The sequence below is a fragment of the Ptiloglossa arizonensis genome, chromosome 12 (genome assembly GCF_051014685.1).
Source record: "Ptiloglossa arizonensis isolate GNS036 chromosome 12, iyPtiAriz1_principal, whole genome shotgun sequence".
Taxonomy (NCBI): domain Eukaryota; kingdom Metazoa; phylum Arthropoda; class Insecta; order Hymenoptera; family Colletidae; genus Ptiloglossa; species Ptiloglossa arizonensis.
The window spans coordinates 12,771,888-12,788,518 of NC_135059.1; the positions used below are offsets into that span (position 1 = coordinate 12,771,888).

The window sequence follows — 16,631 nt, forward strand, 5'->3', positions numbered from 1 at the left end:
TCTGAACGGTGTGCTTGCATTTAAAAGAGGTGATTAAATTCGACCGAATCGCTAGGAATTCTTACAGCTTTCCTGAGAAATTTTCACGGGCAACGTGTTTGCGTAAAAGTGGCATAGTGCTTCTCCAGAAAGTCTCTGAACGTGACTTCCAGGCCAGGGACAGTTTGCTTAAGACACCATCTCGTCGTCACCGGGCAAAGGAGAACGATGGCGATGACTGCTATAGTCAAAGGAGCGAGCAACGTCCAGAACACCTGAAGAATAACGTCATCGTTAACTCGATTGCATAATTTCGCGTCTCGAGCATCCGAGCGACAGAGGAGAGACGGTTTCGTCACTTGAAGAACATTTCTGTTTACCGAGTTCCCGCTTTGCGAGCTTAAGATTCGTCGCTCTCCGATACAATGGAATACCTTTTCGCAGTCATACGTCAAATAGACTTAAATATCTCCATTGACGAAGTAATTTCTTTCGAGATTTCGCGACATTGTTTCTTTTTCTTAACCAAACCATACGTTTCTCTTGGATAGAGCTTTTCTAGAATAGTTTAACATTTACGTGCCTGTAAATCGACCGTATACAAATATTGAAATACTCGTTTGAAAGAGAATAAGGATAAATAAATACTGTCAACACTGTATCCGATATCTAGTATTTTCACATTTATCGTGTCCCTCGGTGTCACGTTTATCGTGGGCATAGGTTTCACATTTATCGTGGACCTCGGTTTCACATTTATCGCGTCGAACATTGTATCGCCGAGAGACCATAATTGTCGCAAAACCATACCGAAACAACGAACCACTTGTCAGGTTCTTGTTAGGCAGACTGTATCACGAGTCACCGGAGAAAACTATCCATTCGTGCGTTCGATAAAAACATTCCGCACGGTTCCGAATTAATTATCAGTGGAGCATATTATTTCGCGCTTGTTTCGATTTAATTAGTCCAAAACGTCTAATTAGAGTGTTCGTCGGGAATACGGAAAACGAGGCAGGGAAAAATTCTTCTCCCGTTGTCAAGCGTGGAAAAACACGCGGCAAATTGGAAGCGAGAGATACGCGACAACGGGTGGGAATATAAATTTCGAAACTTCGGTCCTTTCTGCTCGTACGAACGGAACGCGTTGACGAGTTCAATGGGGATACGTGTTTAATATACGTACGTAAGATATCCAGGACACAATTAGCCAGCCCAATAATACCGTGCCGGCTGTGTTCAAGTATGGCGCGTACTGGGGTCCCAGAATGTATCTCAAACCCGGAAATTTCCGGCATAAATCTGTCAGAATGACCTCCAACTGCTTGGACACCGAATCCATGAAACATTCGTGAAACAAAATTATGAAACTGGGCGAGTGAATTTCCGCCCGGATACAAGATAATTTAAGCGTAACCGAGATCGCATCGCGCAGGCACGCGAGCTCTTCACCCTGTATTTTTCTTACCGTTTCGAGAACAGTATACGAACAAATAGGCGAACGAGACGATCTTTAAGAAATTTTATGCCGTCCGTGAACAGTTTACGAACACTGATGAAGACGCACCTTGAGAATCACGAACACGATCGACAGAGATTGTTCAATTTTTCGCTAATTAATACGTTTCGCGCGACAGAATATAACGCGAATAACGTACACGATATTTGACCGTGTTTGGAGAAATATTTTCCCCGAGAAAAAGTTTTTACGTTATCAGTATCTATAAACTACACAACCTTACGTTTTATCGAACGAAGTTATAAACCGTGGCATCGAGAAACTGTCGATTTTATAGTATCGATAATACGTATAATTAAAACGATGTACCTTTATTTATAGCGCATCTCTCTCGAAATTACCCTATGCGAAAGTGCAGCTTGAATATAAAATGGCTTGTTTTTTAAAGCCGAAACAACTCGAATCTTACTTTATTTATCATTGTCCGGAGCTTCTATAAGTTTAGGAAACTCGTGAAACGGTTAATTTGGCAAAAAATTCGAGTATTCTGTTCAAATTTGATAATATTGTTTACAGAGAGACGCATCATAAATAGAGAAGTTTCTTCGTAGATAATTAAGGGTCGTAAAAAACTTTTTCCTTCGTTAAGAAGTTTGAAAAGAAATTCTACTTTGTGAAAGCAAAACTTGGAACTTTTAATAACCGACGATATTTTTATTTTTTAATTATTTGTAGCTGTTCCCCATCCTCACCTCTACTTTTCCTCGAGTACTTAACCGTGCTTGTTACTTACATCCATTATGTATTATCTCTTTAGACACGAATGCTCGTTCGAGAATCTGTCGGTATCAACGAGGAAATTTTCATTTTTTCGTCACTTCGTCGTCCATTGGAAATTTTGCTGTCGATAAATATATAAATAGTTAACCTAGATTCGATTTATTGGTCCTCCACTTCTCGTTCATAGAATCGTAAACGAATTCAAGGTTCGACGATTTTGAAACATTTATCGCGAAAAAATTCAAACCAAATTCTCTGGTCAGCATTGACGGAAAATTGTTTATTTCCTATGCAGCCATCGTGAAAGTATAATTAACCAAATAAATTTAACAGCAGTATATTTTACCTCCAACACTGTGCGACTCGTATTTTGATTTTCAGTACAATTTTTTTTTTTCGTGAAAAATTTACATCCTTCGCGTGACGTCGAGTTTAGGGATGACTAAATGAAAAAATAGTTGAACAACGGAACGCCAACTTCGTGGGGCATAACGGGAATAAAAAGGCTTTTCCACGGTATTGTGAAAAATATTTTTCTATCCAGAAAAATGTTTATGTTCCCTTTTAGAAGCGTGTAAAGTTTCTGTTTTGGTGAAATTTTGCGGAAATTGAAATACGCATAAAAAAGTACAGAGGGATGAAACAGATATGTTTGGTAAATTTTAAAAGCCTTCGTTATTATATCACTTTTTCACGTTTTAATATCCACTATACGTAAATTTTTCTATACGAAACAAATGGAAAAGGTAAAAGTGGATATTCAAAGAAACGTTGTTTATTCGCCTCGCATCGAAGTCTCCAATTATCGAAAGATCTTGTACAATGATAAAAGAGAGTTGTATAATTTTATTTCAATATTTTTAACATCGAGTTAAAATATCTCTCGAATGCAGTTTTCTGTAAAATTATCCCAACACTTTTGTATAGAGAATAGAACCTTACATTGAGAAGTATTTGAAGAGACAAGGTTCTATTTAAAAGAAAAACGATAAAATTACATTTTGCAGTGGCATCTAAATCGATAACAATGACGTAAGATATTCGAGCATTTGAAACCATTCGATTTTACCTTTCTGGACACCTCATTTTAACAATTTATGTAATCCCTGTTCCACGAGACACACCCTGTACAAAATTTTTAAATTTATACTCCAAGTGGAATTTCGAATGGATATCAATGATACGTTCCTGACCTGGAAATGTCAACGAGATTTCGAATATCGAAAACGATCGTCGCCACTCAATAGTATAATAAAAACGATGAATGTACGGATCCAGGGTCCGTAAGAACTTTTTTCCTGTCGCTCAAAGGAAACGGAGTGACACGCTTTTAAAAGCCCTTTTCAGCGAGGTGTTGGACGTGCTCTTAAAATATTTTCCCGCCGCAAGTGTCCACGTTTTCTGACGGTGCACATTCGGTCTTGGGACATCGTTATCGTCCGATAATTAATTTATCCGCGAAATATTAATTAAAAGCTCCTTACTCTGTGGATCGTCGTAACAATCGCGAATTAATATTGCTCGACAGTAAATTGCAATTGGTTATCGTTTGAACGAGTAAGATGTGGCTGAGAGTTTTAATTATTTATTTATTCTTTGTTTTTCAACGGTATATTCACGGTACCTCAAAAACCAGAAACTTTGGTTTTTGCTATTTGTTAAAAATTTCATTCTCGCTCTTATTATTATTATTATTATTATATTGTTATTATTATCATTAAAAAGACAACGATTATATCGATCTAGTAATCCATCATTACGTAAGAACGATTCTAAAAGACCATTACCAGAGACTTGATTAATTAGAAAGTTAAATTAACTAGAGTAAAAAATAACTAGAAAGAAATTCTCTGATATACAATATGTATTTCGAGACAGACGAACAATTTATGCAGAACCTTCGGCTACTTGCTCAGGTACTTCTATTGTTTCATTGCTATTTTCCTGTTCATCTTCTACGGGGGTAGGTTCAATGGGTCCAATAATGGTATCCACTTCGTTAAACCTTTCGTTGTTAACTAACAGGTCGATTTCTTGCACGATGAAAGGGACTTCCGGTTCCGTCCGGCCAATATTGATCATCGTACCTCGACAATCCTTTTTACACATTCGATCAAGCGTACGTGTCATCAATTTTGCACTCTGATTTATCAAACACTGCGGACAACCAGGCATTCAACATTAACTGGACACGGGCTTCCTAGCCCTGTCTCTTACTTCGATACATCGGATCGCGTTCGACGCTTCGATTGCAGTTTCTGTGACTAGCGTGATTCAATCTCGGGACTTTTTAAAAGGAGAATCGAAAAAGGAAAGAACTCGTGAACTTGGAAATAGAAGAATTAAAACGCAACTCGGATTGTCAGATGCTCGAAATCGAGCTGGGACAACCTGAAGAATAAGTAGCTGTTCCAAGAATCGAGCAGTGTTGTTCGGTCACGGAGGTAAGTTTACACGAATTTATTTTATTACGATTACAAATTGTAATATTAATGAATTTATGAGAAATTTTGACGTTAAACTATGATCTTAAAATGATCTTGAATTTGTAAACGTAAGGTTAAATCTTTCAAGTCAATTATTCGATTCCGAGAATACACGTTTGCATACGCGATAGCAATCTCGAGTTAATAAATAATATTCTGTTATTCGAAAGTTTATTGCGATCGAACACTTTACAAATTACGTTGATTTTTGTACGCTGTTTACGTTCCTTTTGTACTTTTGTATTTCTCCTGTCGAATATCGTCACTTCGAGCGTGTAATTCGATCGAAATAAAAGAACTTTTCGCGACAGCGTTTCCTTTGATCGACTCTGTGTTTACAAATTCAAAGTCGTTTCAAGATCACGGTATAGCTAGTCGTTGAACGTCCGTTCGTGTACTCACGATTACTAATTTCCCGGACTGACGTAGCATAAATATGGTCATCGGATGTATAAAGCTGATAGAGAATTCCATCAGACGTGAAACAGCAGCGATCGAGACCAGGACTCCGGTCATCGCCACAAGTATAATAAGCTGGAAGAGGTTCGTCACTGCCTGAAAGATTAGTATCGAAATGAATTCGAATTATTACTATAGTATACATATCTCTATAACAGAAGTATGTGGAAACGCAAATTTACAATCGAGCGGTGTGATGTACGCAATCAGGATGATTCAATGACTATCAACGATTGAGTTCAACATTTATAAAAATCACCAAAACACTTAAAACAATATCGAGAAACGAATAGCAATTTTCGTGGTCATCCAATAACGACGGAAAAATGATTCGATATAGTAATTCCCGCTTTCAAGCGATAAAGACCGCCAGTTCGCTCGAAAGCGGGGTAAGTAGCGACTTTTATCTCGAGTCGAGGTTCGGTCACGCGTGAACCGTCCAATAAGAAACAAAAATCGAGAAGAGGGAGGAGAGAAGAAAGAGTTTCAATTTTCATCAGTGGATGATTCATTGATTTTTGTTGCGAGCCAACAAACACAGATAATTCGAAACTGTTGCTTTGTCCGCTGGCTATCCTCGTTGAACGACATGCGCGTGACTTAACCTCAATTTCAACCAGATAAAGCTAGCTTCGCGTATTCGGCCTTCGAGTGCCGAATAGCGAATACTCGTCATTACCATCTCTCGACAAATACCTAATGGCGCGAACCAGAGCGGTTGGCGGTGAGCATTCACCATTTGCCGAACACTGATTATTTTCCATCCGATGTCAGTAAACGACAGCGTATCGAAGCACACGAACGACGAATAGCAAATAGCACCTTTGATCCGCACAAATTCGTGCACTTTAGTTCTAGTACTAAAAAACACGAGTTCAGAACTACCAAATGGATCAATTTGACTTGTTTCAAACTTCTTTTTAATGTTACTCAATTGTGGACATAGGACATAGGTGTCTTTGCCTATAATATTCATGGACAGTTATCAAAATAAACAACTAATGGTACTAGTAAATTAATCTAACTTGGAAGATACTTATGTAATCCGATAGAAATAGTAGTACGTCACTGTTGGTAGTTCTAGTATCAAAAACGACTTTAACCTTTAGCATACCAAGATGGTCGACGTTCCTTACCAAGGAAATGAAAGACTCCATAGCTTTTTTATCGTTATATTAGGTATTATTATAGCATTCTTGTTTAAACACCGATCCTATACCACCTGACAGTGATCGGTTGGTTCAGTTTCGAACAGTTTCGTTCGGTTTCGAATACCGAACGAAAAAGCAATTCGAGCAAAAAGAAACTTGGAAACATCGTTCGTCGTGGCCAAACAATTTCACCTAGATCGAACCTGAAACTTCCTTATTCGCGCGAATCACTTCCCCGCCATAACCTCGAAAAAAAGAAGGTTCGACTCACGGTTCCGTGTCGCGTATCTGTCCCGCGCCCCCGAAACGCGCCAGAGGGCGAGAAACAGAAATAGGTTGCGCGAGAAGGGTGAAACGCTTACGAGTAGGATCGACATTGCCAATCCGGCGTGTCTGTGTACGCGAACAACGAACAGACCGCCAAAGCCCATTGATTTCACGAACGGAACGTCGATGTCCAATTCATTTCACGGAATCGGAGCGGTGGTGGGAGAACCGCTCACAGCCGAGTCGTCGAGACTTCGTGCATTCCTGGCTCGTCCTGTTCGCGAACCTCTGTTGGAAATCGGAAGTCCTGGCACGGGGAGGGAAATGAGCGCGAGAACAGGCCAACAGGGTCACAATGGGTCTGGAGGGGGGGTTCGAAAGGCAAATTGTATCGCGACGTTCGCAACGGATTTCCACGGCATCGCGTGGAAGCTAGCAACGAGCCAACGAAACAAAAGTAAAACCGATTTATCCTACCGAGTGTGGTTGGCTTCTGTCTTCACCGCGGTGCCGAAGTCGGTGTTACGTTTCGTAACGCCGCGTTTGAGGTTATGATCGCATTTCTGCCTTATCGAAGGATCAGTAATGAATCGAGAACCGGAAAGAGGTCACCAGCGTGGTTCTAGAGAAGAGATTCCGATCGTGAATCGATTTTTCCAATGATCCATTTCTTCACTCGATCTTTCGTCGACCGATTTTTCTGGCGCGAAATCGAATCGATTTCAAAAATAAACACACACTTTTCTCTTTTTCTAAGGAAATTTGATATGTATGTATCAATACGATGAGACGACGTGCCGATCTTGAAAGAGTTTTTCAAAAAATCGCAAGTAGATCGATTTTTGTATCAATCTTTTTACAGTCTTTATTTTACGCTAAAAACGTACTACGATTATTATTATTATCATTATTATTATTATTATTATTATTCATCTCTGGAGATTGGATAATTTATTCATCGAGGTTTGATAAATTCGTTCCTTCTCGGAAATATTTATTCACGAGCACGAGAGAAAATAATCTCTCCGCGCTAGAAATATTCGTTACTGTACTGAAAAATTAATTACGTTTTCTCAAAACGTTAGAATAAACGAGAACTTTTCCGAAATTGTTAAACGTAATTATTAAACTCTTGAAAGCAGATACTTCGACGAAACAACTTCTGTCGGATTTCAAAATACTAACTATTTTATAAACTTTTTAACATTTTTTACAAGTTTCTCATAAAACGTGTCTACGTGTTTAAATCGTACAAATTTTCTTGCAAACAAATTAGTTGAATGTATTTGTAATGTTGATTGAAAAAATTATGATTCACCTAACGTTGTTCAGAGATTCTGTGTATCGTCGTTTGCATGCAACCAGGAAAAACTTTAAACTTCCGTGTTTACCACGATAAGTTATATTGATGATAACAATAGCATTTTCAGTCTATAACAAGATTTGCAAGCTGCAGTCGAGTGTTGGTGATCGTAGAAGAAATATTAACATTTTTGCTTTTAATGTGGTTTATCTTATTCTTGACGAAAGGTTGACGGTATGTATTACGAGATGATTCCGTAGATTAGTTATACTCTGAGTATGGTAACTGAGCATCGTATTTGAATATAAAGTGTCTCTTTATATTCAAAAAGTTATACACTGTTATATAGTTACGTGTAAAGAGTACTATAACGCTTAGAATAAAGATACATCCAGGTTGAACAAGAAGAATATGTTTTAGTTGCTAACTCGATACTGTTTCGTTCAGGGAGACATTTTCTTTTACAAGAAATTACGAGCCTACATCACTTACCCAACAGTCATTAGAATTATAAACAAATGGTGGGTCTGCTTCGCGTATGCCTTGTTGTTAATGGCATTGGCAACGAATTATCGTAACGATCGAATTGTGTATTTTCAGGATTCGAAAAATGCGAAACCAATTTGCAAATTTTGCAAAAAATCGTTCGAGAAGGCGCCATTTAAGCATTATTACAATCGTGACAAAACATATTATTGTCACCATTGTCGTAATACCAACCGAAGTGGAACAAGATCTACAGAGACCGTTAACGACGACACGAAAGACACATCGTGCTCATTTACCGATAAAAATCAGTAAAACGCGAACACGTTTTTATCATTAACCTGAAACTGCCACGACGAAGTATGATATTCGTGACTTTATTTCCATTCAATTATAAACGGAATACAATGTTATTGTATTTTCACGAAGGATTCCTATAATTAATTGGGATTATAAATACGATGGACGAAAATCAAGACAAACCTGACTTCGTATAGCAAGACAACGAAGGTTTAAAATTTATTTCTATATTGGAGGGGGACGTCACTACTCCGAGACGTCAAAAAAATGGGTAAATTTTGCAAATTTTTTTCCAAGTAGTTGCTAAATAAAAAATGTAGTCCTTTTCGGAAAATATAAATGTATTCCGGAGATTTCGTGTCAGCCTTCACGTTCGAATTGCACATTTTCAGGTTGAAAAATATAGTTTTGAGAAAAACGTAGAACAAGTTTATTTATCGCTGGAACTTCAAACTTTAAGAGAATAAGAAAAAAAATTCGATTTTGTTCGCCATCACTCAGGATGATGTTTCTACGCGACAAATTTTCTTTCACGTTCCAACACAATACGGTTTCGTTTAAAAAATGAACGAAATCTTGAACAAAAGTTACGTCGACCGTAAGACGGTTTCCTGGAACTACTTCAGAACCGTGGAAAACAATTTTCTTTTATCTCGACGTACTTTCCATGGGGACGCGTATCTGCAGATTAAAATGATTCACCCTGTAGATAAGTCGTGGAGACCGAATTAGGTGTTATCAAGCTTCTCTAAAGTAGGTTGCACGTGCTAAGCGTATGTTTGAAGTCCGCCTCGTTTCCTTTCCTGAAAAATGAAAGAATCTGAAATAAATTCTACCTCGAGACTAAGGAGTAGACCACCATCTTTAAACCTCTCCCGACGTTCTTCAGTCTATTCGAAAATATAGACCGAAATGGTTGCTTGAGAACTACCGTCTCTGGACCTTGGCTAATTTACTGCCAGTACCAGAATACGTGCTTGTCTTCTGGAGCTGGAAGTTTTTCGTTTTTTTTTTTTTTTCTTTTTTTACGCCCAAAGGGATTCCTGCCCACGTGATTCTTGAAACGCGTTGCAACGATCGCTGCAGTTCGCCCAATTTCGAGAACGGGTCCAGTTAACGTTGACAAAAATTATTACTCTCTTAACTGCTCCGGTTTTACTGCGATCGGATAAGAAACGAAATGGTCACCCACGTGCAGGCGTTCGAACGTCCATCTTATAAAGCCGATTTATATTATCCCCTCGGACACGGAGCGGTACCAAAACGGTTCCGTTCGGCCAAACATTGTTGTAGGTAATAAAATACGAATGTTTATACAGAATGGTCCGTTATTTATAGTACAGCAGAGAACCCTGTATCTTGTACCAATTGGACCGGACAAAGGGACCGGATAAGGGAATTTTCGGATAATGGAGTAAATTAATTTTGTTTTGTATCAAATTTCGTTTAGTCGAATGGGAATCGACAAAATGGGTTTCTTTCGATATTTAAGTATCCCGTATCTTCTGGAAACGTATGTATGTACAGCTGAAAGCTGAATAGATGACTCCTGGATCAAAATGGATATATTACTATGTACCGGAGGAATCTGGAGAACATCGAACAGTTTTTCTCGATCCCAGGCTTCCCAAAATCGACCAATACGTCGTAGATCACTGTTCGTCTCGGATCGCACAAGTGTCTTCGAAGTTAGACGAGGAAAGGGCGAATTAATTTACAAGGACCATTAATTGTCCATTTTACCAATTGTCTACGAATATTGTAGGCAAAGACACCGTCAGTAATTGAGTAATTTTGAAAAGAAGTTTCAAACAAGTAAAATTGATCCCTTTGGCAGTTCTAGTGTTAAATGACCCCGAAATAAAAATGTCAGAGGACGCACCCTTTGAACGTTTGTCTTTTTCGATCAACCAAAACTCGAAGACTAAAGTGTACAGGACGTGGGTTCATAGGACATTTTTGACTCGTCTTGGTGGATGGATTAACTCCCTGATGCATTTCTGAATCATCCTGTATAGGGAAGTGGTAAGTTCGCGAGCGGAACAAGTGAAATTTTGAACACATCCTGTTGGCTGCCACCATCGTCTGCGCAATTTCCGGTACTACTCCTCGGTGTAATCGGTTAATAGAGGCTCGCGGTTATGCACCTCGGATATTAATAATCTCGATGCAAATTAATCGATTAAGACGGCTTACGGCTGGAGACTTTGGCCATTGAATCGAATTTCCTTGAAAAGTTAGTCGAGTTTCCTTCGTTAATTCAATTACATCGAACGTGTTTCAGGTTACAATCTATATTGTCGAATCTATTTGGAATATACAACCCGTTAGTTTGAAAAATATTATTAGGTACAGTAATACGACTAAACTTTCATTATTATTCCATCTTCGACGTTAGACGAGGAAAAGCCAAATCAATTTACGAGTACCATTAATTGTCCATTTTGATAATTGTCCACGAATATTGTAGGCAAAGACACCGTTAATAATTGAATCATTTAAAAAAATAGTTCGAGACGAGTAAAATTGACCCCTTTGGTAGTTCTACTGTTAAATTATCCATTCGGTATGATACTGCGAATAAAATGCCCCAAATGGCACGCGAGACTATTCGATTAACGCGCGCCCAAATTCTAAATAAAATCCACTTTGTGTTTAAAAATTTAAAGAACGTAACCGAGCTTGTTCGTCATAGTCATGAATAATAATCACAGAAATAATCACAAATTCCGGAATCTTCTCGTTCAGTTTATTTCGCATTGTAATTATACGCCAATGGAACAATGAGTATGGAAATGAACATGTAAATTGCTGCTGGTTTTTCTCCACGGTTTTATAGAATAATTAAACGATAGTGCACTGTGCAAGAAATAGAAAGGTTTGCGCGCGAAACGAAGGAAATTGAACAAAGCTGACCGTGCATAAAACCGTTCCAATTTTGTTTTCTATTTCGAATTGTTGTCTGTGGATTATTAAAGTTAAATTTCCACAATTGCTCGTATACCTTTAGACGTTTAAAACGTCAGTTTCTTTTTCCTAGATGTTATTTTTCGGTTCAAAATATTTAAAAATAATTCATCGTTGGTTCGATATACGATAATCAATCGTTATTGTATAGAACTAAATTTTAAGTTGTTTCGTTTGTAGGTGAATTTATAAATAATTAATTCGACAATAACTGGCTAGCAGTAAATAACGCGACAGTAATAACACAATTCTTTGCAACGCTTCATGACTCTTCGTTTCTCTCGTACAATATATTTTCTTATATTTCCAAACCTGTAACTTGTAAAGAAATTTTCCCCTTTTTTCTAAATAAAGCGTCTTTCGAAATATTCGAATCTCGTCCAGTCTCGATGAAATGTATTCGAAACTTCGTGTATCCGAGCGTCCCGACAAAATGTCGAATCTCGGCCAGTAAACTGGCCAGAAAGGACGTTTCAATTTCTGTTAGCACGTGAGATACAACGGTGTCGTCGCTTTCGAGCCATGATTTCCAGTTGCCCCGTATTGGTTCTTTCCCGAAAGATAAATCGAAAGATCGCAGCGTGCCGATCGGTAAATTTCCGTTTTGGATCCCATCGTGGCGTTACTCGACCGCAAAAGCGAAACAGAGGATCGTTTCTACGAACGACTCCACGTATGGAATATCGACGAACATCGAACCGAGCTCCAATCGAATAAGTTTCTCGTCGCTGGTGGAAAATACACCCGTGCTGCAACGCAACCTTCGGATGGACGTTTAAATTATTCGGTTGGTCGCTGGTCAGGTGGACATCGTAAACAACGTGCCGTGGAAATCGGTATTTCAACGATTCAACGGGTTCAGAGTCGCGAGACGAGATTAGAACACTGGAACTGTTATTTCAATCGGATCGCATAGGTATCTTCGAAGTTGTACGAGGAAAGGGCAAATTAATTTACGAGTACCATTAATCTTGACAATGATTCAGAAATATTGTAGGAAACACCGTCAATGGTTAAGCAATTTTAAAAAGCAATCACGCTTCACGAAAATATCTGCAAAGAAAAATAGTACAAAAATAGGATACGAAACACCCAAAGTACAACAACGTTGGTTATCTGTCGCAAAGACGACGGTCTTCCAAGTTTACCGTGCAAAGTATCCGAGGTAAATTATTTACCGTAATGTGATAAAATGTCGGTGCCGCGTGTGTGTAAATACGCGCGATCAATGCTCGAGAACCGTGAAAAAATACAGGTTTCACGATCCGATACGGAATCACATTTGCAAAACCGACTAAACGTTACACCGTTGGAAGATTGCATTCCGTGGAGGCTTTCGAACACGATGCGACGCGATACGATACCGGTATCTCCGCTTTCCAAGGAACTCCTGTGTCACTTGTAACGCCACTTGATACTCGTACCAGACCAAACGAGAGCAATCCCGCTGGAAGAATCGTCCCGCGTTTATCGACGCGAGTACTCGCGGAAAGCTATCGATCCCGATACCGACCGCCATTCGAAACTCTTTAACGATCCGTTCGCGGAGAAATCGGGCGCGTCCATTTCCACCGTGACAAATCGCCCGAGGTACACTCGGCTCTTACGAACCGGGAGCGAGATTTAAAAACGCTCGTCGGACCTCGCGAAACAAATATTCTCGAGGTCGACAGCTTGCCGAATTACTATATGACATTCGTCGTCGATGAGTAATTACATTTCGACCGAGAGACGACCGAGAGACGATCGAGGGATTCGAATGGAAAATTTGAATTTATTTTATTCTTACTGTAGGAATTATCCACCGGTTGTTACGAAACGAAGGTGAACAAAGTTTTGGGATATAGGTGCATCGAGAACGAAGCATTCGGAAGATCTTGTATCCTCCATAGTTCGATAAATTTGAAGTTTGGGAGACTCGAGTTGAGATCTCATTGGTGTTAGGGTCGCATTAACGAAATACACTATTAGCTCTTTTATCGGTTTTTATTTGCATTTGGCGTTGCACAAATGCGTACAGTGGAATATATTTCCGCAGAAATTTTCAATGTACATAATTACAATGGCTCCGTAGAGGACAGAGGCATAACAAGGCTTCGTTACGAATATAAAATAAACTTAACTACTAAACTAACTGTAACGCGTTACCGTAACTCGCGTTACGGTACTGAAGTACCTAACAACGACGTTGGGGAACTTCGAACTTGACGAGTAGCATCTGTGGAAAAAGAAAGTTAAAATTACTCGCTACGATCATTTTAAATATTTTCTGTTTTAAATGTAGATTAACGACGCTTCAACCCCTTGGTTATTAGACTTGGTTACTAAAGTATTATTGCACTATTCGATCGACGATCTTCGTTTCTTTAACGAGTTTAGGCAGATCGTGGACCTTTCAGCGTAGGCCCTATTTTATATTATTCCACTTCCTCGAGTGCGTGTAACATTTATGGTAGACGTGGCCAGAACGGCAGACACGGAACGGAAGGTGTTAACGCGCAACAATTCCCGCTTTCGAGCAACAATCGTCTCCCTTTCTATTCGGTACGATTCTCACCTCGGTTCGAGATCAAAATCGCTACCTGCCCCGTTTTCGGGCGACTCGACGTTCTCGTCGCTCGAAAACGGGAATTACCGACGCAACGTGCACAGCTAACGATCGCGATACCGATCGAGTCGACCCACCTGCGTTCTCCTAGTGCATGTGCGCGTGCGCGTGCATGTGCGCGTGCTTTCCGTCCATATGGTAGTCAGTGGTTATCTTGTTCCGGTAGGTTTCGTGAAACGGAGCCGCTCTCATTGGCGCGAAACTCATCGGCTCGACTCTCGCGTTGATGGACCCTAATCCAGCCCCCATGTTCTGGGATCTGCACTTGCAGACGATACCCTGATGAGAGTGATGGGGACAATGCGGGACCTTGACCAACGTTGGCTCCGGAACCACGACTATGGGATTCGACGGGATGACGACCATGTCGTTGCACGGAGGCGAGTACGGGACAATCTCCATGGTCTCCAGTCTCTCCGGTTTGGGCGGAGGTGGTCTGGTGATCGTTTCGACCTTCGGTGCTGGAGTCGGTTCCGGAGTTGGCTGCGGAGTAGCTGGAACTGGCTCGGACATGTGCTCAACGATGTTCAGAGTCGCCTGAGGGGGACACGGTTGAGGTTGGTGGACGATTTGCAGGGTGTGAATAGGCGGAGACATCGGCTGGGGGATCACGTAAGACTGTTGAGGAACCAGCTGAGCACTTTGCATCATGCCCATTGCTTGAAGGGGTTGAGGAGCGGTTTGGAAGTTGTAGGTCTGTATCTGAGGAGGCAGTTGAGACTGCTGAGGGACCAGGCTCAGAGTATGCACCGGAGCGACCTGCACCTCGGATTTCAACGCAGCCTTGTCCTCCTTGTTGCCAGGATGAACGTCCATACACAAGGTGGACTTCTTCGCTCTGTCTTTCTCGTCTCCAGGTTCCTCGAGCTTGATTTCATCCTTGGTTAACGCGGTTGCCTCGTTGGACACCGACTTCTCCTCGGTTCCCGTTAATGGTACCGCCTGGACCACCGCCAGGCCTAACAGCGAAAGAGCGAAACAAACGTTCGAACGCATCGTGCGATATTGAACCACGGACTGAAGATTCCCTGGCCAGGTCTGGTTTTTAAAGGAACTCGTGTGCACTTTTCGATGATTTCCATGACGACGTGAGCTGACGAAATCGAACACAGACACGTGAAACACGCAACCGTGACGCTGACCGTGCTAAATTCCGATAGCTTTGTTGACAGAACGATCGTTGCGAGTACAGATCCTTGGCCATTGTGCGTAGGATCGTGTATCGGTCCGTTTTCGACGAAATTGAAACTATTCGTTCGGTTTTCCGACATATTCGAACATGGCGGTGATTCGAACGCTGTAGACGAGTATTCGAATAGTTCACCGATCAAATCTGGATGTTCTTCGTACTTGAATAGCTTACGGTGGACCGCGAATCACGTTCGTTGAGTTCACCGTTCTGTTTGAAATTCCACTTTTTATTTTAGACACAACGTTTTTATTTCGGTAATTTAAACAAAATAAAAACAGTTTACATTTTTCGGTTATGCAAACACCATTTGTCGCGGTCACTATATTTGCAGAGAAGACTCTTTCGGCTGAAGACCAAGCAACTGAAATATTCAAAAATGAAGTTTCGCTAATTTCTACTCTGAAGGCTACTTATCCTTCTTTAATTGTCACAATTGTTGCGCTCTGTTTAACACTCCGCAAACGTCTTTTTCATTAACGCGTTACCGCGTCCTTCGTTCCCGGATCTAATTTTGTATTGTTCTAGACGATAAAAAAATCTAAAAAAATTCCAAGGCACTTATCAGAGTCCCTCGTTTAACATAAAAGCGACGTGTATGTTTTTTTTTAAGCGAGGGAAGTAAAGGTAGTCCAGCCCCTTCGTTTTGGAGGAATTGGGCAATGAAATTTCCGTCTGGAACTCAACGAGCCACTATGCGGACGTAGAGTTAAACCACGTTCTTAATTTAACCATTTTTTTTTTTAGTTTTTAACGGTACAAGCATTATGTAAATATTCCTTCGTAACGTTCGAGCGTTCCAATGTTCGTTACTTTTGAAAAAAGAAAAATTCTGAACGTTTCTTCGCATCTTTCGGGAGTTACCATTTTCAAGGCTTAGCCATATTGACCATTTTCTTTATACAATCTCGAAAAGAAACGAGGAAGCTGTAAGATCTCCTGGGTCGTTTCGAATATTACATTTACACCTCTCGAGTATTGAAAAGTTCGTAGCTTATACATATTAACCGTTTCTTTTGCATAATCTTCGAAAGAAGTCGGAGCCTGTCGGATCCAAGGATCTGGAATGCCATTTTGTGTAACGATTTTTTAGAATTATTCTATAAGAGAAATATTGCGCCGCGAGAACTATTCCAGTCGTACAACCGGTGTACAATATCAATTTCTATTTAGTTTATCGCTAAATTTCAACATGGA

At 40.1% G+C, this 16,631-nt stretch overlaps 2 protein-coding genes across 2 annotated transcripts; one reads left to right on the forward strand and one right to left on the reverse strand.

The window, feature by feature from the left end:
* Positions 1-4,105: 4,105 nt before the first annotated feature.
* LOC143153049 (uncharacterized) lies at positions 4,106-12,934 on the reverse strand. The gene is made up of 3 exons (XM_076323796.1): positions 12,816-12,934; positions 5,107-5,259; positions 4,106-4,375 (listed from the first exon to the last, which is right to left on the reverse strand). The coding sequence occupies exons 2-3, from the start codon at positions 5,218-5,220 to the stop codon at positions 4,106-4,108; spliced, it is 384 nt and encodes a 127-aa protein (XP_076179911.1). The 5' UTR covers positions 5,221-5,259; positions 12,816-12,934.
* LOC143153407 (uncharacterized) lies at positions 7,990-9,517 on the forward strand. Its single transcript, XM_076324528.1, has 3 exons — positions 7,990-8,118; positions 8,332-8,405; positions 8,485-9,517. The coding sequence occupies exons 1-3, from the start codon at positions 7,990-7,992 to the stop codon at positions 8,708-8,710; spliced, it is 429 nt and encodes a 142-aa protein (XP_076180643.1). The 3' UTR covers positions 8,711-9,517.
* Positions 12,935-16,631: the final 3,697 nt, after the last annotated feature.

What these genes read in the sequence shown, in the direction of transcription:
- LOC143153407 (XM_076324528.1), top strand. Translation starts at nt 7,990, where the DNA reads ATGATAACAATAGCATTTTCAGTCTATAACAAGATTTGCAAGCTGCAG. An exon ending in TTCTTGACGAAAGGTTGACG is followed by an intron (nt 8,119 to 8,331) that starts GTATGTATTACG and finishes TGTTTCGTTCAG; the next exon opens with GGAGACATTTTCTTTTACAA. An exon ending in ATTAGAATTATAAACAAATG is followed by an intron (nt 8,406 to 8,484) that starts GTGGGTCTGCTT and finishes GTGTATTTTCAG; the next exon opens with GATTCGAAAAATGCGAAACC.
- LOC143153049 (XM_076323796.1), bottom strand. Translation starts at nt 5,220, where the DNA reads ATGACCGGAGTCCTGGTCTCGATCGCTGCTGTTTCACGTCTGATGGAA. An exon ending in AGTCCGGGAAATTAGTAATC is followed by an intron (nt 4,376 to 5,106) that starts GTGAGTACACGA and finishes GGTTGTCCGCAG; the next exon opens with TGTTTGATAAATCAGAGTGC.